This window comes from Talpa occidentalis, unplaced genomic scaffold, assembly GCF_014898055.3.
Source record: "Talpa occidentalis isolate TD23 unplaced genomic scaffold, MPIMG_talOcc4v2.1 talOcc4.5, whole genome shotgun sequence".
Classification (NCBI taxonomy): Eukaryota; Metazoa; Chordata; class Mammalia; order Eulipotyphla; family Talpidae; genus Talpa; species Talpa occidentalis.
Window position 1 is genome coordinate 52,417,329 of NW_023604861.1, and position 26,801 is coordinate 52,444,129.

The following is a 26,801-nucleotide window of genomic DNA, read 5'->3' on the forward strand; positions in this document are numbered from 1 at the left end:
AAAAATTGATTTGATTGGTTACTTGTTGACTCCAAATAACAGTGGAAAGGGTATTTTCTGACAGGATGGTAGATGACTAATTCTAGGTCACCAAAGTTTAATGATTGCATGATTTTGTAGGGTAACATCTGTTTGTAAAAAATTAAAACTTGTGATGAGTTTGAACTTAAATTCTCATTAACACCGTAAGTTAAAATTTAACTAAAAAAAATTGAACCTCGAATGTGCACTTTGAGTTTAATTCACCTTGTGAACATCACCTAGTAAGAACTATTTGGTTGATAATCTGGAGTTTAAAACCCTTGTTTGTTTTCTTTTTTTCCTCAAGGGAAATTACCTTAACCCCAAGCAAAATAAATATCACTACAGCTGTGGAAATTTATTAAATCAAGTACTGTCAAACCTGACATGTCGATAATGATGTTTTAGAATAGGTGATTTTTCAGAAAATATTTGCAGGTTTACTTGAATTAAGGACTATGTCATTGCAATCTTTAAAAACTCCAAATCTAATCTCTGTTATAGAGTAAACAATAAATAGTAAGGGACAAAGAGAGTTAGGGTTTTTCGCAGTATATATCAGGCAACTTTGCATAAGTTGTGAAAAAAATAAAAATATCTCTTAATTATCCTGATACTTTAAAAAGTTATTAAGGAAATATATTTGACTCCTAATTTTTAAGGTGATTTTTTTTTCTTTTAGATCAAGAAGTGGTACAGCTTTTTTTATGGAAATAATTTTTGGGAATTGTACTATTTGTAAAATGTATATCTTTAAATTTAACTTGCTTTATTTTACATGATTTCTCCATCTTAAATGGTAGTCCGCTTTATAACTCATAATAAAATCATTTTCTTAGAATTATGGAATCTAAGACATGGGCAGGTAGTCTGTTAGGCCACATCTTGTGCAAGTTTTATTTTCACAGATAAAGAAAAAGTGTAATATGTCTTATATAAATTATAAACAAACAAAGATTCTCTGACTTCCCACATTCCTACAATGGCAGTTAACTGCAACAATGGGGTTAATAGTTTGCCATTTTAAAAATTAAAAAAAAGAACTAGTTCCACTTCTGTCTCAAAGGAGGAGTCTACTAAAACACAATGCATGTTAAGAATAATGAGTGAGTAGATCAAAAGGGAAGCTCTGATAGCAGCAGCTTAAAGCCTAGTCTTTCTGTGACCCATGAATTAGGAGATAATTTCATTTATAAAATAAAATTTGATGTAGAATACAGGGCTCAAATTTATGTCTGTAAATAACATATGTATCAACCTACCTCAATAATAATTCATTGTTCTTTCCCAGCCTTATCACTATGATAGCTACTAGGCACATATGGCTATTAAGCTAAAAAATATGGCTCTCATGAATTGTAACGTGCTATAAGTATAAAGTACACATTGGATTTCATGTTCCTATCTGGCTCTGAACCTTCTGTACTATTTTGTATTGGTGGATTTGGGTATTTACTTCCTGTGAATACCTCAAGTAAAGTCCAGTTACTTCACAGCTCAACTTTAGTCATACCATTTCATTAAAATGTTTACATCTACATTCATTTTTTATTCTTATCATTATTTCTCTCCCCATTTTTAAAACTCACATAGATTCTTAATGACAATCTACCATGTTTTATTTAATAGAGACATGGATTTATACCTATAAATGGAATTTTTTTTAAAAGATTTATTTTATACAGGAACTAGGGTGCAGGTCAGAAGTGTGGGAGGGTGAGAGAATTCACCAGAGCCAGAGCGGGGAGCAGAACAGGCAGAAGGACCGAAGACACTGCTGAGGGGAGCAGCGAGCGAGGCAGGAGAGGTCTGCTCTGCCATCTGGGGTTCTCCCTGGCTGGCAGGGAATCGAACTGGCACTACAGAGGCTACGGACAGCTTCACAGTGTGGCGCTCAACCGTTGCACCACAAGGGAGGCACTAAATGGAATATTAATTAAGTAAATTGATGCTAGAAATGTAGTTCCAGCTAACAACTGCATTTCCCACTTCTGAACATGTAGCAGAATGTGGGTGCTTTACTGGTTCCTAGTAAATATGCTGAATTGACCAATGGGCTGTAGATCTATACCAGGCCTTTTGGACAGATTGTTGTGAAATTCCTTTTAGGCCTATATCAATTCCTGATTGTTCTTTGGCATGTGGATTTGAATTAAATTTTTGTCTCATGTGTCAGCTCTGTCTAATTAGTTCATGTCTGGAGTGCTCTGTTCCAAATATACTGAGATATTGTTTAGTTTTAACAACAAAATGTTTCCTTTCAACAAAAGTATGGGAATAAGAAAGAGGAGCACTTATGCCCTATATTTATCATATTAGTGATAGTTTTTATTTCAAGTCAATACCACGTTGATATACATTCCTAATATACCTAAGTAAATTTCCTATCTTTTTCTTCTTTTTTTTAAAGTCTGAGCAGAAAGGTAAGAAAATGTCACTGTGAATATCATGATCTTTTATTTTTTTAATCAGAAGGAACTGTCCTTATCTTTTGATTATTTACTTTCTTCATCCCTGACTTTTCAATATAGCTATGTAAAGCTAGACTCTCAGATGTCTTTATGGTTTCTCCATAGTGTTCATACCTTAATTTAGGTTAAACTATTTCAGAAGTTCACTTGGAATTTAACATGTTAAAATCAGACAAATCACTAATATAACATGTCTTTATTAAGCACTCTCTTTGAATTTTTTATGTATTTAAGAATACAAGCAAATACAGCTAAAGTCTAAAGTATAGTTGAGATACATATCTATTATTTATATATAAAAATGTTATCCATCTTAAATTTAACAAATCTTTATTAAGTACTGGTAGTATGTCAGGCACTATACTAATTGCTAAGAATTTAACAGTGAAGAAGATGTATAAGAACCCTGTGCTCATAAGCCTGTGTTTTAATGAATTAGTAAATTAATAAAATATTTTAGAATTCTACCTTTCCTTTACTAGGTCAACTTTTGTTACTTTTGTGTTACTTGAAAGTTTTAAAAAAGCTCAATAGCAAATGACAATAAGGCACATTTTTCATGAAGATTTTTCCCTTCATGCTTCACTTTGAAATGAGGTCCATACTCAGATAAAAATTACTTTTTCTTTAAGATTATTTTTTCAAATTAATGACCACATAAAGAATAAATTCTTTACAGTTCACAACATAGGTATGTAAAGGATATACAGTGAAAAGATATTTCAAACAATAAATTCTTGGATTTCCTAATTAATCTTTTCTTCTATAGATATCGGTCCTGGTATTGTCTTTATCAATAATTTTTAAAAAAAGGAAGGCTACAAAGTTAAAAGAGTTTAGAAGTATGTGGAATTCTCTGGACCCATTAGAAGAGATGTTTCTTTTGAAAGAATTGACTTTTTTTCACAGATTCTGTGTTCATCTATGTTTTGCAATTATATTTTAAATTATTTTCTAAATGGAGTTCAAATTCTTCATCTTTCAGATCTTGACAGAGCAAGTATGCACTCAAGTTGTACACAAACCACATCCAGAGCCAGATTCTACAGTGAAAATTCAGAATCCAAGTGAGCAAATAGCAGTTCTTTATTGCAATGCAGTAGAAACATGGCAACTTGTGAGAGTAAATCAAAACTTTTTCTAACCACTGAAATCTTTATGTTGTTTATCTGATTCATGATACTGATCACTCACCATGGTGCTAACCATTTAGTTGAAACCATTAAATGCTTTTTGAGTAGATGTCATGCAGTAATAATTACTTTTTTTTTGTTCATTCAGTGATTCTTAAGGTAGTGGCAACTTTGTTAAAAAATTCTGCACCAAGTGCAGAACTGATGGAAGTTCGTCGATTATTCTTATCTGACATGATAAAACTTTTCAGTAATAGCCGTGAAAATAGAAGGTAAGCAATTTGTATGCTATAACAGAACTTTATTCCACAGTTAATCTTACTTTCTCTTTTATTTTCAGTCTCTTTCAAAGAAAAAAACTTTTCAAATCTTTCTCATATCGCTGTGTATTTTTAATCATTATAAAAGGTGGTGTTCCTCTGCTTGATATAATCCGTATTCATTACACTTGCATTTATATATGCTTTTTTGTTATTATATGGGTATTGTATGTTAGTTGGCATATCCACAAAGTTTTCACATAAAATGCATTATTCCTTTTGTCTACAGCTATCAATTACTCATTTAGTTGTAATTGTGTTCAATTTGCTCATATTATTAGTGCTTTTCTCAAGTTTGTCTGATAATTGACCATTGTTACATATTTTTATGTTGGTTTGCTAAGACATGGGTTACTGTCAAGTGATGATTGCTTTCTGAATCCTTCATTTCACAATACTGATTGTCTGGTTAAAAGAGCTATGTATAAAATATAAAACACTGTGCTATACAAATTGTCTTAGTGCAACTTAGTGGGAATAATAGATAAATAATGATTAATTTATAATTTATTAAGTGCATTATTAGTGCGACATGTGATGAGAGAGCGGAGAAAGACTAACTAAATCCGAATCAGTGTTAGGAAAGCAATTTTCATTGATAATTTGGATTTTTCCACGTAGAAAATGGGGGAAAGTCATTCCAGGTATAGAATATAAAATGTGCAGGATGACTGTACACCATGCTTTACCTAGGTCAGATCATACTTTCACTCTCTATTTAAATTTCAAAATAGTAAATTCTAATGTGATTCATACATTTTTAATGCGATTTCTCCCCCAAATAGATGTTTACTGCAGTGTTCAGTATGGCAGGACTGGATGTTTTCTCTTGGCTACATCAATCCTAAAAATTCCGAGGAACAGAAGATTACTGAGATGGTCTACAATATCTTCCGGATTCTTTTGTATCATGCAATAAAATATGAATGGGGAGGCTGGAGAGTTTGGGTGGATACACTGTCAATAGCCCATTCCAAGGTAATAAGGTTTAGCATTTTATATCAAGAGTTTCCCCTGTGGATTAAATGACGGTAAACACTCATCTTGGCATCATTTGCTGCCATCTTGTGGCCATCTTGCATTATGACTGATTCCCTTATTCCAAAATTGTCTTCTTCCCTCCTCCCCCTAATCATGAAGTGTGGTGCTTAAAGCATCATATAGATGATTTAATTCAAAATGTACTCTTATTTAATTGAGAATTTTAGGCCAGAGGTGACCCCACATACGTTTTCTAGTGGATCTAAGAACTTCAGTCTGAGCCAATTGCTTTTTTTGCTAAAATATACTTATTTGTTTCTTACATGAATATTTCATAAAAAAGACTCTGAAATATACTTTTTAAGACTTCTTAAAGGCTTTAAGATAATGTTTATATTTACAAATTAATCATAACTATATTTAAAGTATTTAAGTTTAATGGTATTTTTAATTGTATAATCTTTTTTTTATTTTCAGTCCTAAGACTTGATATGTCTGTATTTTAAGTATTATCTAATCTTATAAAATGAAATAATGAATTAAAATATACAGTTATGTATACATTGGTTTCTGGAAATTCAGAATTCAGACTTTGGTATCATGTGTTATCATAGAAAAAACATGGATGTCCCGTTTGACATTTAATCCACTTTGTGCTGCAAGTCAGTTTTGTAATTTTAGGAGAAATTAATTTAGTCCTATTGCACTTGGACTAGAAAACTATTTTTAATGATAGATATAGTATTTTTGGCTTTGTGGGCTCTATGGTCTCTGATGCCACTATTTAACTCTGCTGTGTTGTATGAAAATAGTCATAGATAATATGTAAAAAGTGAACATGACTATGTTCTAATAAAACTTTATTTACTAAAATAGATAAGTAGATTGGTACCTAAATAATAGTTTGCCAAATACTACTTAAGGTATTTGATTTCCTCTTCTGTAAAATGAAGGGAGTTTTCTGTCAGAATAGCTGGAGAAGGGTTGTACTCAACATAAATTTCTTTTGTGATGTCCTTAAAGTATAAATTAATATATGTGCTTATAAAGAAGGATTTTTAACTTTTAATTTTAGAGGAACTTTTATTTCTATTAGAAATTTCCATTTTTACTATATTGGCACTTCATTTTATCATTGCATTAACAAATTTGAAAATAGTATTTTACAGGAAAAAAACATTTTGTATGTCTTACATAAAGTAACAGATTAGTCTTTATAAAATAAATGGTGATGTTCTACTTATTTCACTTAACAGTTTATTAATATATATTCATAAATGTTTATGAATTTTTAACCTTAATTGTTGCAGTAGGTTATATATGAGTTAATATGGTGAAAACTGATGTATTAGTAATACTTTGGATGTTTATTTTTTTACCCAATTCTCTCTTTTGGCACAAATTAAAATATGTAGGAGTTCAACTGGTGTATTAGCTTAGGTTAATGCTGAAATACTTAGTCTAAAAGAAAAGATTACTTTATTTAAAACTTTAACTTGCTAGTTTATCGAAGTTTGTACCATTGAACAAGTCACCTAATGAATCATACATCATTTTTGATGAGTATTTCCAGTTATTTGATGAAACTAAACACTTGTCTTAGGATTGGTATATGCTATGTTTGTAAAATCTTAAAATTTTGGCACCATTTTTGCTATTATTACTGTAATTTTATGTGTGCCATCAGTTTATCTTCATGACATATGTGAAGAAGAAAACATAATGTTTTCTTTTCTTTACTTATTCCTAAGGTCACTTATGAAGCACACAAGGAATACCTAGCCAAAATGTATGAAGAATATCAGAGACAAGAGGAAGAAAACATTAAAAAGGGAAAAAAAGGAAATGTGAGCACCATCTCTGGTCTTTCATCACAGACGACAGGAGCCAAAGGTGGAATGGAAATACGAGAAATAGAAGATCTTTCTCAGAGTCAGAGCCCAGAAAGTGAGACAGATTACCCTGTCAGCACAGATACTAGAGACTTGCTCATGTCAACCAAAGTGTCAGATGATATTCTTGGAAATTCAGATAGACCAGGAAGTGGTGTGCATGTGGAAGTTCATGATCTTTTAGTTGATATAAAAGCAGAGAAAGTGGAAGCAACAGAAGTAAAGCTTGATGATATGGATTTATCACCAGAGACTTTAGTCGGTGGAGAAAATGGTGCCCTTGTGGAAGTTGAGTCTTTGTTAGATAATGTGTATAGTGCTGCTGTTGAGAAACTCCAGAATAATGTACATGGAAGTGTTGGTATTATTAAAAAAAATGAAGAAAAGGATAATGGTCCATTGATAACATTAGCAGATGAGAAAGATGAACTTCCCAATAGTAGTGCATCATTTCTTTTTGATAAAATACCTAAACAGGAGGAAAAACTGCTTCCTGAACTTTCTAGCAATCACATTATTCCAAATATGCAGGACACACAGGTACATATTGGTGTTAATGATGATCTTGGATTGCTTGCTCATATGACTGGTAGTGTAGACTTAAGTTGTGCATCAAATATAATAGAAGAAAAAGAGTTCAAAATCCACACAACTTCAGATGGGATGAGCAATATTTCTGAAAGAGACTTAGCGTCATCATCTAAAGCTTTAGAGTATGCTGAAATGACTGCTACAACTCTGGAAACTGAGTCTTCTGGTAGCAAAACTGCACCAAATATTGATGCAGGAAGTATAATTTCAGATACTGAGAGATCTGATGATGGCAAGGAATCGGGAAAGGAAATTAGAAAAATCCAGACTACTACTACGACACAAGTAAGTTATTCTACATGAGTTCTGATGAATAGATTGAGTTGTTATCGCCAAAGAAGAGTGATTTTTTAACACTTCATCATACTTATATTTAATTATGACATAATGGTAATTTATGGAATGAGTAGGGTGGGGTTATAAATAAAATAAATTTCAAATATCTGAATTTTGTTTCCAACTCTGCCACAGTCTGTTTGTGTACCTTTCTCAACATCTCTGGGCCTAAATGTCCTTATAGACTAACTGCAAGGTTATATTAGATTAAAATTTGACCTTTAAGGTCTCTACTAGCTGTAGCATTTTATAACTCTGTGACTGCATTTGCACATTTTGTACTCAAGATTTTCATTCTGAATGCTTGATTAATTTTAACCTTTTAAGCTTCAGGCCCAACCCTGTTCTGGATTATAGAAAAGAGAACTTGGATCCCAGATTGAACTGATAAATGAAATGAAGGGGAAGGGAAAGGGAACTGTTATTTATCAAGTGCCTACTATATTCCAGGCACTGTGCTATAATTTTCAGATTTAATCCTTACAACAACCCTGTGAGGTAGGTAATAACTGAGAAAATTTGAAATTATTAGCAGCGAGAATTTTCTTTATAACCTCCTGTGGATAGGAATTTGTTATGAGAAAATTAAAGATAGTTAGGGCTGGCAGTGAGGAAGTGTTAGTGTTGTAGTTTTGGTCTCACTAGAATATAGGTAAATTATTTTCTGATCTGGATTTTAATTGTTGAGTTATGAATTGGAAGTCTGTTCCTCATATTCTCGACTAAACAATATATTATGTAAGAAATTGAGAAATTAAAGAATACCTTTACCATCAGTCATTTATTTTTATATTTTCTGGGTTTTCTACTCATCCTTTAGTGTCATTGAATATAAATTTAACATGGCTTCATTAGAGTTACGCTTAGTGAAATAAGTAAGAGGGACAAAGACAAGTATCAGATGGTATTATTTCTTTGTGGCATGTAGAGAGACTAAACAAAGGGTCAGATAAAGCTGAACTGAGAACTAACCTAGAAAGCTGACTATAGAACTGTGGCTCCTGGAGACCAAAGGGGAGGGGCGACAACAAAGCCCAAGAGAAAACAATGAACCTGGTGGTGGACTCTGGGTGTTTTGGTATGGTAACCTGAGGTGGCATCCTGTACTTCTAAAATAAAAACAATGATATAAACAATTGTTGTCTCAAATAAATGCCAAAATATTTAATGTATAAATATTAAAAAAAAATTAAACTGTATCTTACTGGTTTTTTGTGCTCTCATGAGAATCCTTAATGACATATTCTACATATGGGAAAGACATTTTGTTTTTCTCTATTAACTTCCAATTTACTTTTTTTTTATAATTTTGTTTTGAAGTTTCTTAACATCCTGTTTATGTTTTTATTTTTTTAAGGATTGATTTATTTTAGTTATACAAGCACTAGGTACAGTCAGAAGCACGGGAGGGTGAGAGAATTCACCCGAGCCAGAGTGGGGAGCAGAACAGGCAGACTGACAAAATACACTGCTGAGGGGAGCAGCAGGTGCTGCAGGAGAGGTCTGCATGCTATGTGGGACCCTTGCCTGTGGCTGGGATCGAACCGGCACTGCAGAGGCTGTAAATTGGGAGGCCCCAATTTACATTTTTGAGGCATTTATACTATAGTGGTAATTGTCATGTGAAGGGAATATTGATTTAGGTCAGATTTAAAATAAAAGAAAGTGTGGTACACTGTTTATTGAATGCAGTAATCTCTAGGCTTGCCTGGTTTTCACTCATGGAGTTCATAGGTATTTTTCTGGTTTTCTAATTTGTCAAATACATTTGTTTTTCTAAATTGAAGTATTGTGAGTGACATAAACTTTGAAATTAACTTTAATCTATTCAAGGAATATTTATTTTAATGTTGTGTTTTTAATTACAATTAGTGAGTGGAGTATGTGATATACTTCACTTTGAGTACATGCTGACTACCGTCAGGAAAAAGGTGGTTAATGTTATTAATACATCATAAATAGGGATAAAGAGGCTCTGGATTTCAGTGTGCTATATGGTATGCCACGTGGGTGTTTGGTTACCTTGCCTAGTTTTTGAACAGTAAAATAAAAGTGACGTTAGTAGTCTTTTTAACTTAAATAGGTTCCTGTGCAGAGACTCACCAGGTGAATAATACTATCTAAAATATACTAACCTACTAAAATCACATGCAGAAGCTCCACTTAGCCACTTAATGTTTGCATTTTCAACCTGGTATTTCTTTTGTTCTCTACAAAGATCCATCTTTTCTTTCTCTAGGCTGTTCAGGGCCGGTCTGTCACACAACAAGATAGAGATCTTCGAGTTGATTTAGGATTTCGAGGAATGCCAATGACTGAGGAGCAGCGACGTCAGTTCAGCCCAGGTCCACGTACTACAATGTTTCGTATTCCAGAGTTTAAATGGTCTCCAATGCACCAGCGACTTCTCACCGATTTGCTGTTTGCATTAGAAACAGATGTACATGTTTGGAGGAGGTAGAAATACTTATTTCTTTTCTACAAGGCCCCTTTCACATAAAAAAATAAATATTTTCTGTTACTGCCATCAGCTGAGCCGTAAGTGAATTATTTCCCTGAATAAATCTCAAATTTACTTGTAATGGTCAGACACTGAAACTTTCGGTAGAAACATAAATATTTTTATAAAGGTTATAAGACCTGGACCTCAAATCAAAAGGTATTGAAGAACTTAGGCTTAAGATAGTCAAAAAGCAAAATTTTTAAAACCTTCATTGCACTGCCTATTTTATATAAAAAAGAGATTTAATAAAAAAATAATGTTCAGCTTTGTTTAAAGGAACCTCCACATTTTTATCTTTTCATGTTCAAATTAATACCATATACCAAATTTATTTTTGGTGTAAGTTTTTTAGCATGTAATGTTAAATTGAAATTACTTTATGATGTTTATTTTTACAATTTAAGCAGTTAGTAGGTACGGTTCAAGTATACTTACTTGAACAAAACAAAAAGCAAAAGAACTCAAAGTCTAAATACAGAAATTAAGGCATTTACTTGTCTTACTTTAAATTTAATTTTCCAATAGTAAATATTTTAAAAATTAATCAGTTATGAGAATTTCATTTATATGTGTATTGATAAAAGTTGGGAAGTCAGTGGTCATACGTAACACAGAGTCCCACCATCAACACTTGAACAATCTGTGGCACGGCACTGTCAGAACACCATGGGTTTCTCTGCTTTGCCTAATTTGCCTTCTAGGATTCAAAGTCACTGCCTCAGTTCCCAACATCAGTTCAACAGAGGAAACTTGCCCAAACTATATGGAAGACAGTGATTTTTCCCTCCTTTATCCCTTCTTCTTTCCTTCTCTCACTTTTTCCCCTCTCTTCCTCCTCCTCCTCTCTCCTCTTTTTGTTCTTATTCCTGCTCATCTTTCTTCTTTTGTTTCTTCTTTTGTTCTAAAAGGAGCCCCTTGAGTAATTTTTCCTACGTCTGATGTAACAACAGGATCACCTGTTCTTTGCTGTTAGTCATCAGTAGAATAGAATGGAATTATAATGACTGACTTTAATGTAGAGAAATATTGATAAATAACCTAGTACCTGAGCTGTAGCCAAACTTTCCTTTATCCAGTCTAGCTCAGTAATAGAGCAACATCTAGATTGTGTTTGTGGGGCAGAAGGTCTCACTATCTCAAAAGAAGCCAGTAATTTCTGCCACAGAAAGTTTTTTTTTTTTTTTTCAAATGGAAAGAAACTTTAATACAGTTAGTGAACGATACCGAAAAGACAAAGACTAGTTTCTAAATCAAGCACCCAAAATTACCCACACACATCACCCCCCTCATGGGTAAAAGTCCACCCAAACAGGATTGGCCTAGAGCAAGGCCCGAATGCCCACCACAAATCTAAAGCACTTTCTGATGGGGACCCATAGAAAAGGGTCAGAAACAGGTAGACAAGTCTGGGAGGAAAAGAGCAAAATCAAAATCAAAATAAAAGCTGCTATTGTTAACCTCCCCATGGGTCTCTTGTTTTCAATTTTATTTGAATGATTTGTCCAAAGTCTACTCACATGATGTAAGTGATGATCATTTCATTGCTGATATTTTTATACACTAAGTTATACCTGTAGATGTAAATAAAGAAATTGGAGTGCTCTGACATAATTAATATTGAGATGAGTATCAGTGTATGGAGATATGCAATTGTAATTACCAAGACAATATTAGTAGTCCCCAAATGCCCAAGTGAGTGATACTCAGCTTTCCTTATTTTAAAATACTCTTTTTTTCTGTTTCCTTCATGGACTCTTATAAAATCCTCCAAACAGAATTTTATGTAATTTAAATTGCTTAAAAGATACTTTATTTTATTCTTAGAAAATGGGAAAACATCTTGAGATGTAACATGTAAAAAGATGTTTACACTTCTAAAAAGGTGAGAATCAGTGACCTAAATTTGATCTTGAGTCATCTCTTTCTCCCCCATTATAAAGCATTTCATATTCTTGATTGAAAGCAGTATATTTCTTTGGGTATATGCATTGCATCTTCTGTTGGCAAAGGTGTATTACAAAACTATTTAGAGGTCTTATTCTCCCTTTTTAATGAATCCCTTGAAATATTATTGATTCATTTATACTCCCATATTACACCACTTCCACAACTAACTGGTAAATGGTCAAATTCAATCTAGTGATGGATAAACAGCTTATAGGTGAATTTTTCAATTAACTTTCTAATTGTTTTGCTTTTCAACACAGAATTGCCAGTTTTGGAAAAAATAATTTTAGCCAATTCATTGACCTAGTCATGTGTTGGAATCTAGTTAGTACATTGCATTTTTCTAACAGAAACAAAATAATGAGTTAGTACCTTGGATCACACACAAAAAAAACCCAACATAAATAAAGGCTAAGTTTTTGGTAACATTATTGAAATATCAAATGAAAATTATTTTCCTATTTTAATAAATATTCTAAATTTGCCAAACTCTTCAGTGTTTTTCCATAAAAGTTATTAAAAATAGTTTATTCTTAAGCCAGTAAAATGTTAATATTTGTTTTGTTTTTCTGTTTTAGCCATTCCACAAAGTCTGTAATGGATTTTGTCAATAGTAATGAAAATATTATTTTTGTACATAACACAATTCACCTCATTTCCCAAATGGTAGACAATATCATCATTGCTTGTGGAGGAATTTTACCTTTGCTCTCTGCTGCTACATCACCAACTGTAAGTACTTTGCCTCCATCTAGTGGTTCTATTTTGTAATTACATGACTAGAGCAAGGCAATGTAAACAGTTGCGTTTTAACAAGACATGTACCCCTAATGGCACTTTTTAACCATGTAGATGTTTATTTATAAACTTATGTTTACATTTATATCCTTGCATCTTTTATTTGTCAATGTTGGCTTCCAGATATATGTGTTTATAAAAATAATTCTCTGATATTTCTGATGAATATGTCTTCAGAAGAGCTAGCCTATACATGACTTAACTTTATTTCCCATATCTTCTCTATTCCCTCAGATCTATAGTACAGTAGTAAAAATCCTTATTCTGTAAATACTGAATTTGTAAGTACAAGCATTTGGTTATAATATAATAGTCATGAATCTGAATTTAGAAAAAATCATTATTAGATAATACAGTCTCATGAATTGTTTAAAATATTATTTCTAAACTTAATGCTACTTAGAACTGTATAGGAATTTTACATTCCTCTTCTCTTTGATTTAATCTTGAAGTCAGTGATTTGCTTCAAAATGGGAACCATATGAACAAATTCCTATATTGTTTCTTATTTAAAACTTAGGTTCCTCAGGTAGAATACAAATAAATGACTTAACATTTTTTGATGCAGCCTGAAAATTTTCATGATCCTTAAAAACCTAAAAAAACTTTATGTTAGTACATAACTTCTAATAGTACTTTCATCTCATATTACTTATTGGTTCAACTTTAAAAAAAAAGTATAACCATGTTTCTTTTTCTACATAAGATATTGAAATTTAGTGATAAGTTTGAGAGGTACTTAATGTGCATTAAACATTTCATTTAAAATATAGTAAGTCAGTCAGCTTTATATTTGGCTGCTAGTTAAAAGTGGCTCTGATTTAGATTACAAACAAACAAAAAACCACAGACTTGGGCCTCCCTAGTGGGGTAGGGCTTAAAGTCTCATCACTATCAAGCTATCACCAGCCACTGAGGCATGAGTGGGATCCCCAGCCAGGGAGCTAATCCACATGGAGCATCAGACCTCTCCTATACATCAATTCTTCTATGCATTAAAAAAACAATCAAACAGCAGACTGCCACTATTTGTTCAAATGGGAAAGAATATAGAACTCTCTTTTCATTTTACCTGTGTTCTTGCTCCCATTTGAAACTCATCTGTAAGTCCAAAATACATACATTTGTCCAAAAAGAAACCGATTGATTTTTAAGATTTCTTCTTTGTGAAGCAGTGTTTTCACATTGATCTTTTTGTTTGATTGTTTTGATCAAATTGATTTGATTGTTTGATCAATTGTTTCACATTGATCAATTCATCATTACAAGCTTTCTGTACATGCCTCTTATTCTCACTATTATTTTGTCAAGTTATTACCCCAAAGCAGCATTGAAATTTAATACTCAATACCCTATTCCCTGGCAGTTATGTTTACCAGTATTTCATTCTTGCATTTCTTTAAGAGCAGATAGGCTTGTACAGAAGGGTATGCACAACAGGCATCATTGGGGCCTTAATGGAATTAGCAGCTAGAATGGAATAGGGTCAGGAGGAAAAATAGTTGATGGTGTGTGTAGAATTCAGGTATCCCATAAGGTTAATGTAGCATCCTTTTTCTTTAGTATGTGATTTCCACTGGTGACTTATCCCAACTGCTGGCAAATTGAGAGTTGTAAATAATTTTAAGACTGCATCCTAATATTGAGTCAGGGAGAATTTTTAAAAATATGTATACATTAAAAGCTGAATAAATCAATGATTTTCCTGACATTTCTTTTCATCACTGAAATTTTATTTTATGTCTTATAAATCATACTTTGTTGTCAGATTTTAAAAGATTGTATTGAAATTCACTCTAAAATACAATGCTTTAAAATTTTGAGCAGAATAAAATATATTTTATAAAAATAACAATAGGTACTAAAATTTGTATATGTTTGGAATATTTACTAGTCTTCCAAATTTTAAAGCTAAAAGAACTCTATCAAGAGAAGTTTTATTTTAATCAAGTAAATTGTCATTAAGCATAATTTATATACTTTTCTTTACCCAAATTCACATATTTCTTATTTTACAATGAATGTATAATACAATATTGACATTTTAAGATTTGACTCCCATAATTATCTGTGTAGTTTTGACCACTGTTGTTTGGAATTTGAAGCTACTTATTGCCTAGACTATTCTCAACAGACATTAGAATTCATTCAACTGTAGTAACTTTTCCTCACTGCTTCTATTTTTATAGTCCATTAACTGATGGTACCTATGCCTGGTTATGCAGCCTGGCTGATTTTATTTTCTTTGAATTAACTGCTTCCTTAACAGAAACACCCAGAAGCTTTTCTCCCACTTCATACTGGTGTAACCATTATTGGTACTGACTGCTGAGTATTTTTATCTGTTACTGGATAATGTAGTGTAGGGGAAAAAATTAGGAAACAGGAGGTTAAATTAATAAAGAAATTAGAACTAAAAATAGGGAGATTTTTTACTTAGATTTAAAATATAAATTCCAAAAGAAAAATTTTAGAAGGGATAAGTGAACAGGTAACCTTGGCTTATCAGATTACCAAAAGGAAATGGCATGAAAATTCCTTTAGAATTTCAACCTCAGTTATTTGGAGATAGAAACATTTGAAAACTATCTTTGGGTGAACTAGTAGTTTTATTTAAGTTTGTGTAGTTTTTAAAAATATTCATGCAATATATGTACATAGAAATTTTATGAATAAATAAAATAATGATCGGAAACATTTTTCTTCATAGGCTAGAAAGAAAGTAAGTAGTTTAGGTTTTGTGCACTAAATGAATATGTCCTAGCTACTCAACTCTGCCATTATGCAAAAGCAGCCTTAGTCTGATACATAAAGGAAAAGATAACAGGTGTGTTTCAATAAAACTATTTCTAAAAACTCTGTGCAGCAGATTTGATTGTGGGCCATTCTTTGCTGTCCGCAGATTTAGAACATTTTAATTTTTTGGAAACTATTCACAATTTTTATCATGATGCTATCTTCCCATATATAAAATGTCACATTCATAATTCTGAGGTTTAAAATAAAAGATTAGAGACAGACTTAGCTATTATGGGTGATCTATTTTAATAGCAAAAGCTAAAGTGTTATAATCTTTCTATCAGCTCTCTTCATGGAATTGGCATAGTGATAGTCTATTTTCTGCCCTGGGACTTTACGTGAATACAGTAATCTGTTTTAAGGGTAACACATGTGAATTGGTATTGCAGTATCACTGTGTCAGGAAATTTAAATTGTCTAGATTAATCTTACTTATAAGGAAATATTTTAATGGAAACTAAAGAAAAAGTATATTTGTATGATATTTACATTACAGTGAACACCTTGAAATATATTTAAATAAGAAGTACTGTATTAGAGTTTAAGTTTTACCTAAACTATGAAAATAGTTTCAAGTCTCTAAATTAGAACAATAAATGTAATGTTGGTATTCATAGGGACAATTTTAGACCTCTTACTGTGTAGTTAGACCAATCCCTGGTTTGGGGAATGAGATATTTTTGTTGCTGATTTTCGGGCATTGATGTTTCCATAAATTCTTTCATTTGATCTCTGTTTATTGTTTGAGCTGATTATGAATAAAAACAAAATATTGGGGGACAATAAAAAGAAATAAAGGAAAATTACCGGATGGTCTCACTCATAGCAGGAATCTAGAAAACTTAAATAAGGGACCAGGAAAATGAATATAAGAAAGTGAAAATCAAAATCAACAAAAAACTATGAACCAGAGACACTTTTTGGGGGGTGGGGGCGGGAGGGGAAGGATTGGGGTCAGAATGGGGCGTTTGCAATTGTATGGGGGAATATAAAAATAAAATTTAATATAAAAAAAAAGAAATAAAGGATCTGTATCAACTATAAATTGTTTTGTGATTTTCAGTTGACCATCTTGGTCAACCATCTAGAACTATGACTTGTCTATAATTTAATGTAATGTGTAGTTTTTTGTTGCCACTGTTATATAAAAATAATAGAGACTGACATTTCTGGCTTTCCTAGTCATTTTATAGTCATAAGAAATAAGTCATTTTTACTGTCCAAAATGATGACAAGGCCTTACTTTTAGTTTGTATTTTCTTAGGAAAATTTGTAGGTATTAGCTTTGGGAAAATTACTATTTTTTTGTTTGTCTCATAACAGTGATTACATTTTAATATTCTTAGGATGCTTTTTTATGTTTTTTTTCTACAGTATATCATGAAAACAGCATATTTTAAAATTTATGCTCACATTTATGTATGGCAAAAAGTGGAAATTAGGAACTGTTAATGACTTAATGACTTCTATTATGAAACTTAATCCTAGGCAAATTTTTGAATATACTGAATATAATTCTTCCTAAATCTTTGAAACTTATTACAGTACCCATGTAATTATCTTAGTTCACATGGAGAGCTCATTTAGTATATCAGTAAGTTCTTTTCTAGCAAGGCAAAGTGGTTTTAAGATATAATCTTTCAATTACTTCATTCTTTTATTAACTCCTGGGGAGTTTGATCTACAGGAAGAGCTCCATATATTTGAGGAAACAAATTATAATGTGAGTCCTTGATGAAAATTCTAGAAGATTGGTATAAGTAGTTTACTTCCCTGAGTCATTTCTGCTTAAAACAGTGTAGACTTAGGGCTTTTACAGAGACATTTTATTAGTGTGTGTGTGTGTGTGTGTGTAATATAATATATATAAATTGTTTTATAGTTATCTGCTAGAAGAAAGATATTTATCTTTTATCAATAGAATTGCATAATATCTAATTTATGAACTATATTTACACTTTTTTTTGGGTAGAATTACTCTAATGAAAATAATAAATAGATGTCTAAATATTTGATATTTATTTTTAATCACATGCAATTTATAAAATGAACAGCTCCAGGGAATTTTTGCTTTTGATAAAATAACATAATTTTTAATATATTATTTTCTGTTTCAATTTACATTGTATTTTCATTTAATTTTAATGATTTCCTTTTCTTGTACTTTTTTGGTCTGTTGTCTGTTTTGTCTAATGCATGTCCAGGGGTCTAAGGTTAGTATTACTTTAGTAATTTTCAGGTTTTCAGTTTAAAATTTTATTTTTGCTTATTTATGAAATTTTTGACTTGGTTATATTTTGAGTTTCCATACCATCTTTAACATTAGGCATACCTTTGGTATACTTAAATGGCTCTGTGAAAGAAATATTTTCTCATTGCTCTAACTTCATCGATACCCAGTTATGAATTCTATTTTATTATCTAAAATAATTTTTAGATTAAACTGTAGTAATGTAAAGAAAACCATATTTCAGTTATATGTGCAATCATATGTTAATTGATTCCAATGACAGGACATTAGATGAAAGAGATGTTATTTTAAGATTGACAGTAATTATGCATTAGTGATCTTTATTTTTAAGCCTATGTTATGATGTTTACATGATGTTTCATGATATTTATAAATTGCTTTTTTATAGAATATAAGAACTCCAGTTTAGATTATTGTTAGTTCTAAGAATGCTACATATTTTAAACTTTTATATAGTCAGAAATAGCAATTTGGCAGATTTCTTGCATGATTGAACAATTGTTCATAATTTTTTATCTATTTACTCATTTAAAAATGAAAACATACATGAAGACTAAGACTTGTAAACACTAAAAAATAAGGCCATTAATTATTAACATGGGTTGGGTTTCTTATAATTTCAGTAATTCAAAATGATGAAGATTTTCTTTGTAAATAGCTGTATAGATTTCCTAAGTTCTAATATTTGAACAGTTATTTAGAATATTTGATCATTTTAAATAATGAATGGATCCCCCATTAAATTATAAAACACATGTATTGAAAAATGGGATTTTAAAAAGGTTCAAATATAAAGTAAATTCTTAGCTTTTTATTTTAAACTATTGTGTTATGGTCACAGATTTTAAATTCATGCCATGAAGTAATGCTATTTATCAGAGAGGTGCTGGAAGATAAAGAATCTGCATTTAAAAATCCTCAAAATGAATTATTTCTTTAGGCTATTGATACTCAATAGGCATAATGTTGTAAATCACCAATTGAAAACAAATTTTTGTCTGCTTTCGACCTCATTTGAGATTATGGTTTCAACATTATTTTGATGTTAGTGAGAGGAAAAGGTTGTTAGGTACTGTACTTCATTTAGAATTAAGTTTAGTTACATAATACTTGAGGTAGTACTTTTTATTACCCATTTTGTTCTTCTTGCAAGAAGTATTTGAAGTTTTTTTTCCCTCAAACCAATACTTCCCACTTATATTTCCACTTTAATGTCTATTGAAAGATGTTTAAGTAGTATGGTGGATACAACTAATGTCAAAATGGAACATTGAATAGGAACAGATGGCTATTATATATGCCTACTTTTGTAATGAATTTATCATTTGGTAAATAAGTAAAATTAACCAATAAGACTAGTCTACCCATTTTTGAAAATTTAAATTGTAAATTTATTAATTTACTCCTTGAGACTCCTAAAAAATGAGTTCTGTTATAATTAACCAAAGTAGTTGAAAAATAAGAAAAATGAGAAATAATGTTTTTACTATAAAATACAAAATATACATCAAAAGAAACATGGAGCCTTGTAGCACTCCTTTAAAAGGAGGAAATTTTATTTTATCATAGATAATATTTCAGTGAAAATGCAATTTTACCAATCCAGAATACACTGTTGCTTGTGTCTCGTAGGTCATAAATTAATATTTATAGAGGAGTTACAATCTTCTTGATTATTTCTACCCTAGAGATTTATTGTATATGTGAGATACCCAGTGATTTCAGATTTTTCTGAAATTGATGAGAAATTATTACATATTCTAATTTGACAATCATCTCATTCTAATGCCAGCTATCTTTTATGTTTTCATCATACATTTATCTTCTTGTAGATGAGAGTGAGAAACTTAGGAAAGTTGTATAAATTTCTTATCTTTGTTAACTAATCAAATAGAACTAGTATAAATACATATATGCAGAAAATTTAAAATATCTTTGTGAAATTATCTCACATTTAGAATGTAGTTTTTGTAAGTCATGACATTTAACTCTAACACTGATTTTAAAAATAGACCTTTCCATTATTGAAGGATGTTATGGGTAAACTAATTAAATTTATAACCAGTTCTTATGATACATGGAACTAATTTGTAATTTATTTTGTTTACAAAGTATACTAAATGTATGGAACCACTGTTCACTTGTTGTGTGTGTGTACATGTGTTTTATTTCTGAATTTTAAATTATACTTTAATCTTCTACTTTTTTGAAGACGGAATTGGAAAATATTGAAGTTACACAAGGCATGTCAGCTGAGACAGCAGTAACTTTCCTCAGTCGACTGATGGCTATGGTTGATGTACTTGTATTTGCCAGCTCTCTAAATTTTAGTGAGATAGAAGCTGAAAAAAACATGTCTTCTGGAGGTTTAATGCGACAGTGCCTAAGGCTAGGTAAGTCTTGAGAATAGTGGAATGATTGCCTACAGATTAGTTTTATGGTGCTTTATGTTACATTAATTATTGATGAAACAAATTGAAGATTAATATAGAGATTAGTTTATAATTCTTCAAAATTACTAAATTAAAAAAAATACAGTATCTTCACATTAGAGATTACATGGAATTAATGATCTTTAATTTAGTTTGAACTGTTTCAAAATCAGTAGGACTACAACACTTTCTATTGATGTGATTTTAATATTAATCCATTTATGAATCCTGTTTTGGTAAACTAATACAGAGAATAGTTGTCCTGGGTATTCAACCATGATAGAAAACTAATGACATAGCTTCATACACACAATGCTACAGGATAGAATTGGCAAGGGTGAATAGTTAACACTAATAGTTAACAGGCATTATTGTGCCTGTACAGTTTACCTACTACCTTGTGTTGCAAAGAAAATTTAGCACTGAATGCTCAGTACTTTTGTATAGCTTTTAAAACAAACAATTCTTACTTCTCATATCTTTTTAAAGGGAAAATTTATTTATGCAATTTCGACTTTACTAGGGCCAGAAAGCTATTGTTTTTATCCTTGCCTTAGAACATGAGCAGGGCATAAGAAATAAGGCATAGGAAAGGGAGGAAATTTCTATTATCTTTGCACTCATAATTTAAAATATTATATAAAAATCAATACATATATAGTTTCAAGGGAAAAGTTATTATCGATATGAGAGAGGAATAGGAGCTTATTTAAGGATGGTAGAAGCTACATATTGTTTGCATTTTTAAAGACAGGCAGCCTGAGAGCAGTCCTTGCTTATCCTTTTTAAGGGAAAGGTTGGCCACACAGAGTTCTGTCTCACAGCCACGAGATGTGCGGTAATTTACTGTGGGCCCTCACACATTCCCACTGATATTTAACAATAAGAGAGATTGAGATTTGTGAGAAATAATTTTTTAATGTCTCAATATCTTGAAACCAGTATTTGTTTATTGTGAGCTTTTATTTCAGACTGTATTCTAAGACTTTACTGTTGATTTCATTTCTGTTCTAACAATTCCTAGTTGATTTAGCCCATAGAAAAGTTTATAAATGAATAATAATGAAGCAAAACAACTATGTATCACTATGTGCTTTTTCAGTTCTAAACACTTTATATACATATATACACACACATATATTTACGTATACATATATATGTAGATATAAAGTCACTTAATACAGCAGTCCTCTAAGGAAAGTACTCGTTATGCTTATTTCACATATAAGAAAACAGACTCAGTTTAAACAGTTGACCCCAGATTATACAGTTCATAAGAATCAGAGCCAGGATTCTATTTCAAGTGGCCTGATTCTAAATCTGTCTTGTTTATTTCTATAGTTATTGCTTGTTAAAATAGATGGATGGGTGGATAGGTAGATGGATGAATGGATGGATAGAGAAAAGAAAACGTATACTTACTGAATGCTTATTGATATGTCTATACTTTCTCATCATGCAGAAAAGGTGGACATTGGGGCTTATGAGACTTGCATATACTGGGAGTAAGCCATTGCCTGAAATGGGAAGTTATGTTCAGTGTGGATAACAAGATAGTCAAGTGCACAAGACTTATAATTTAAGAAGATGAAATCAAATATGTATTTTTACTACTTTGTAAAATTCAGAATTTTGGAGGAGGATGGAATAAGGAAGTTATATGGAAACTTCTGTAGCAGTATAGTATTAGTACTATATGTATAACAGAGTACTGGTATTATAGTACTAGTGATATTCTGTTTCTTCAATTGACAGGTAGCATATGGATATTTAGTTTTTAATTTTACTTGTTTTATAGATACTTTCATTAGGTGTATTATCATTTTCTAAATATTTATTGATCTAGTTGATTTTAAAAATAATGAGCTGGAGGAAGGGGAAATAATAAAATAAGCTAGTAATTCTTTTTAATAAATGAAAGTCAACAATTTTTATTAATACTGTGCTTTTGAATTCTTTAATAGTTTGTTGTGTTGCTGTGAGAAACTGTTTAGAATGCCGGCAGAGGCAAAGAGACAGGGGGAACAAATCTTCCCATGGAAGCAGTAAACCTCAGGAAGCTCCCCAAAGTATAACTGCCACTGCAGCCTCAAAGGTATTTAAACATTTTCTGTCTTAAATATAATGTACCTTAATTTTTTTTAATCTAATAGATCAAAGCAATATGGCATGGCTTACTGAAAGAGCAAGGGCTTGGTGATCAGACAGATCTGTGGCCAGGTGCTGGCTCCTCCTCTTCATAACAGTCTATGTTGTCTTTCTGAGACTTGTACTTATTAGTTAATCTAAACATATTAATAATTTCAACTTCACTGGGTTCATATAAGGATTGTGTAAATAACTGTGTCAAACAGTTATTACTGGTTTTTAATTGTTATACAGATTTTCCCAGAGTTCAATATGTGAATAATGTTCTTTTTAAATGAATATGCTTTTGGTGGTAGACTTTCCCATAACATTCAGCAAATATATTGAATGCCCTTATAATGAATGAATAATATATTTTGAATTATATAAGCCATTCTCGTTCTAAATGAGCTGTTTATATTGTATGTTTAACTGACCCCGTTTTTTGCATCCAGTTTTATTAATATGACTTTTAAGAACCTCCGTGACTGACTCTTGGTTACTACTCCAGGTGTAGCTTGTATCTCCTTATCTTTGCTTTTATCATTTTAATCAGACTATAGACTTCAATCAGCTCATCAGAAGATTCTTTTTATATTTTACCATTATAGTTTTATATAGGTTTCCCTTACTTGCAGTGTCCATTCTTGTTTTCCACCTAGCTAAAATTTATTCAACTCTAAACTTTATCTTAAGTGCTGTCCTTTGAGGAAAATGTTTTATGACACCTTCCCTACCACCTCAGTCTAGTGTAGATTCCTCTCTTTGGTATTTTCTTTCTTTTTTAAAAAAAAAAAAAAAAAAAGATTTATTTATTTATTTATACAAGCACTGGGTACAGTCAGAAGCACGGGAGGGTGAGAGAATTCACCAGAGCCAGAGCGGGGAACAGAACAGGCAGACTGATAAAGAAATACACTGCTGAGGGGAGCGGGTGCGGCAGGAGAGGTCTGTCTGTCGCGCCATGTGGGACCCTTGCAGGTGGCCGGTGATCGAACCGGTGCTGCAGAGGCTGCAGGCAGCTTCTCAGCTCAGCGCTGAACCGCTGTGCCACCAGGGGAGGCCCTCTCTTTGATATTTTCATAAAACTTTGTGTGTTTCCAGTCATTCATTATACATTTGATGTTTCATAACATCGCAGTGGATTTTTTGCTCGGTAAGTGAAGAAGTAAGTTAATTTGTTTACAAGTTGTATGGCTCTCAACTTACAATTTCAAGCAGAACAGTCACATATTTAGTGTATATGTTGTTTATTTACAGTCTTGTACCTTTGTCCTTTTTTACTACTATCAGAGTAAAGTTTATGAAAGTATTTGACCATATATTATCTTACTGTTGACAAGTCTCCACAGGTCTCTCCATTGCTTAGAAAATAAGCATATCTGCAATAGTGCTTGCAAAAATGTTACTGAGGGCATGCTTCTATCTAACACACACCAGAGCATGTGTAGTACTCTGAGTACTTTATCCAAAGAGCATAAACTCTAAAATTAGGAAATTCTGACTTTATAACCTGCTCAAAACTTACAGTTTGTACCTGAGAAAAATTCCTAGTCTTTTATGCTTCAGTTTTCCATTCTTTAAAATATATACAAATTTTAATTTTCAAGTTATTTGTATCAGTTAAGAAAAAACCAGTAATATTTTAAAGTACTTGTAAATTCCTGGCACACAATGATATTCAGTTGATACTGAGTATGTTCTCTAGATGGAGGAAGGGTAAATAAAAGAAGCTAGCAGCTCTTTTCAATATATCAAAGTCAACAATTTTTATTAATTGTTTATTAATAATGCACTTTTGAATTTTTAAATAGCTTATGTTTGCCACTCAATATATACACATAATGAGTGAATAAATTTGTATTTTTGTAAACTTTGAACCTAAAGATGTCTGCACTTTAATCAGTAAATAATATAATTTTTTTCAAGACGGTCAAACCAAGTGTAACTGTAGAATATGAACGGTCAAGCCCAATGAGAAGGATATTTGTAGTGATTTAATTGACTAGTAGTGTCTCTCAAACCAGAATTATGACAATGAGAAGTGTGTATGTGATGGATATAAAAATATTAGGGGAAACATTGACTTGGTAACAAACCATCTCAGGAGAGAGAATAAATGAACCAGATTGATTTTTTTTGGTGTGTTTATACATTTTTATGTGGCACTTTAGTAAGTGAACCATAGTTAATTTTGGTGTGGTAGTAACCTGTATGATACACATAAGTTATGTGTCTTCATTGGTTCTCAATTTTACAGTTTGTAAACAGCAACATAAATACATGCTTTCCTTATTTAAAAAAATTCTTTATAAGGATCAAATTAGATTATGGATATAGAAACACTTTGTAAAATGGTATGTAGGGCCTCCCTGGTGGTGCAAGGGGTTAAGACACAACTTATGAAGCTTCTGCAGCCTCTGCAGCATGAGTTCAATCCCCAGGCCGGCCAGGGAGCAACCCACATGGCGCAGCAGACTTCTCCTGACTCGCCCGCTGCTCGCCTCAGCAGTGTACTTTGGTCAATCTGCCTGTTCGGTTCCCCTTGTGAATCCTCTCACCCCCCCCCCCACACACACACATCTGGCCTGTACCCCAGATCTTGTATGCATAAATAGTTGAAATCTTTAAAAAATATATATATATAAATTAAAATACTTATAAATGTTTTCATTTATGCTATAAAGTATGTACTTCTAATCAGTGCTATAAATAATGTGATATTTTCTTTAATTGTCATGTGATAAATACTATTACCCTGTTATTTAGATGATTTAGTTGAGTTTCATAGAGGAAGGGCATATGACTGGTAAGTTTAGGAATTGTATTGTCAACCAAGTAATTTCCAATACCGTATTCTTTTCACTACACTTACGGTACAGGAAGCAAATATTGACATTTTGGAATGCAATATCATGATTGAGTTTTCTAGAGAAGTAGAAGGACCATTTATTTGTAATTAGAGTGACAAGAAGTTGCAGGAATTATATTTGATACTTTGTATGCATTCTCGAATTTAACCCACACAATTCTCCACATATTATGTTCATACAATTTTTAAAATATTTTCTAAGTAAAAAGGCTAGATTAAGTTTTAGGGAACCTGGCTTTCACTAGTTTGTTATGTGACATTATCTGAAATTTATAGATTGTTGTTTTTCAACTATAAAAATTATTTTGGTGATAATGACCTTCAGTGTTTTTCAAGTTTAATGTTAAGGCCATGACTGAATTTTTCTTGAAGTTTATTTTTTTAAACTTTTTATAGATTATATATATAAAATTTCATATAATAATGTCGTATTTTAATCTTATATATTAAAATGTTTAATGGATGATTAATGTAGTGACTCAAAGACTTAGTCACTACAGTTAGGGGTAGTGAGACTTAGAAAATTTTAAGTTTACAAGATACTTGAACCCAAATCTTCAGCTGATAAAGAGTACTAGTAAATAAAATTGACAAGAGTAGAGGAGAACAGAAAAAAAGTACCTAATAATAGAGTATTGTCAGTAAATGTTATTCAACTATAAGGAGGTAAAAAAAAATGTGACCAGTTTAATACTTTCGGTAATGTGATTGAAATTATAGTATATATAATTATACTATATAAGTTTCTGTATGATACAATTTTTTTTCATAATTCTTTATCTTTTTTAAGACTCCATTAGAAAGTGTTCCAGGTAACCTGTCTCCTATTAAGGATCCTGATAGACTTCTTCAGGATGTTGATATCAATCGCCTTCGTGCTGTTGTTTTTCGGGATGTGGTAAGCTATTTCCAGGAAAAAAAAAATCTTCCTTTGTCATTTGTGTAAAATAATTAAATTTTAAAAGAAAGTTGCATTTTAGACCTGAATATCCTGGTGCCAATGATTAATGGCTAATAATATACTTCTGATTATAAAAATGTTGACCCTTAGTTTTCTCTGAAAGCTTATTGATATTTTACTTTTTTTTTTTTTTAAATTGAGGTTACATTGACTTACAGTATGGCACATGATTTAGGAGAAAACGTTCATACCTCTTTGGATCTGTTACCTCACCACACCCACCACCAAAATATCCATTGTCTTCCAACATACACCATGAGCCTTCCCCTCATTTTTCTCCCTATCTAGTATCTTCAATTCTGCAGTCATATTTCCGGAATTTCTTTTGCTTTAGTTGTATATGTTCCTTTTTTTCTCTCTATATTC

The 26,801-nt window shown here is 31.6% G+C and overlaps 1 protein-coding gene across 11 annotated transcripts in view; it reads left to right on the forward strand.

Annotated features, from left to right (window-relative positions):
• Positions 1 to 26,801, forward strand: part of NBEA (neurobeachin) — a 575,782-nt gene that overhangs the window by 146,533 nt on the left and 402,448 nt on the right. For all 11 annotated transcript variants that reach the window (XM_037527157.1, XM_054701654.1, XM_054701655.1 and 8 more), the window contains 9 exons: positions 3,478 to 3,559; positions 3,774 to 3,897; positions 4,731 to 4,923; positions 6,678 to 7,694; positions 9,985 to 10,202; positions 12,774 to 12,927; positions 20,256 to 20,436; positions 22,440 to 22,570; positions 26,265 to 26,372. In XM_037527157.1, the coding sequence (XP_037383054.1) occupies positions 3,478 to 3,559; positions 3,774 to 3,897; positions 4,731 to 4,923; positions 6,678 to 7,694; positions 9,985 to 10,202; positions 12,774 to 12,927; positions 20,256 to 20,436; positions 22,440 to 22,570; positions 26,265 to 26,372 (2,208 nt within the window). The remainder of the gene's footprint in view (positions 1 to 3,477; positions 3,560 to 3,773; positions 3,898 to 4,730; positions 4,924 to 6,677; positions 7,695 to 9,984; positions 10,203 to 12,773; positions 12,928 to 20,255; positions 20,437 to 22,439; positions 22,571 to 26,264; positions 26,373 to 26,801) is intronic.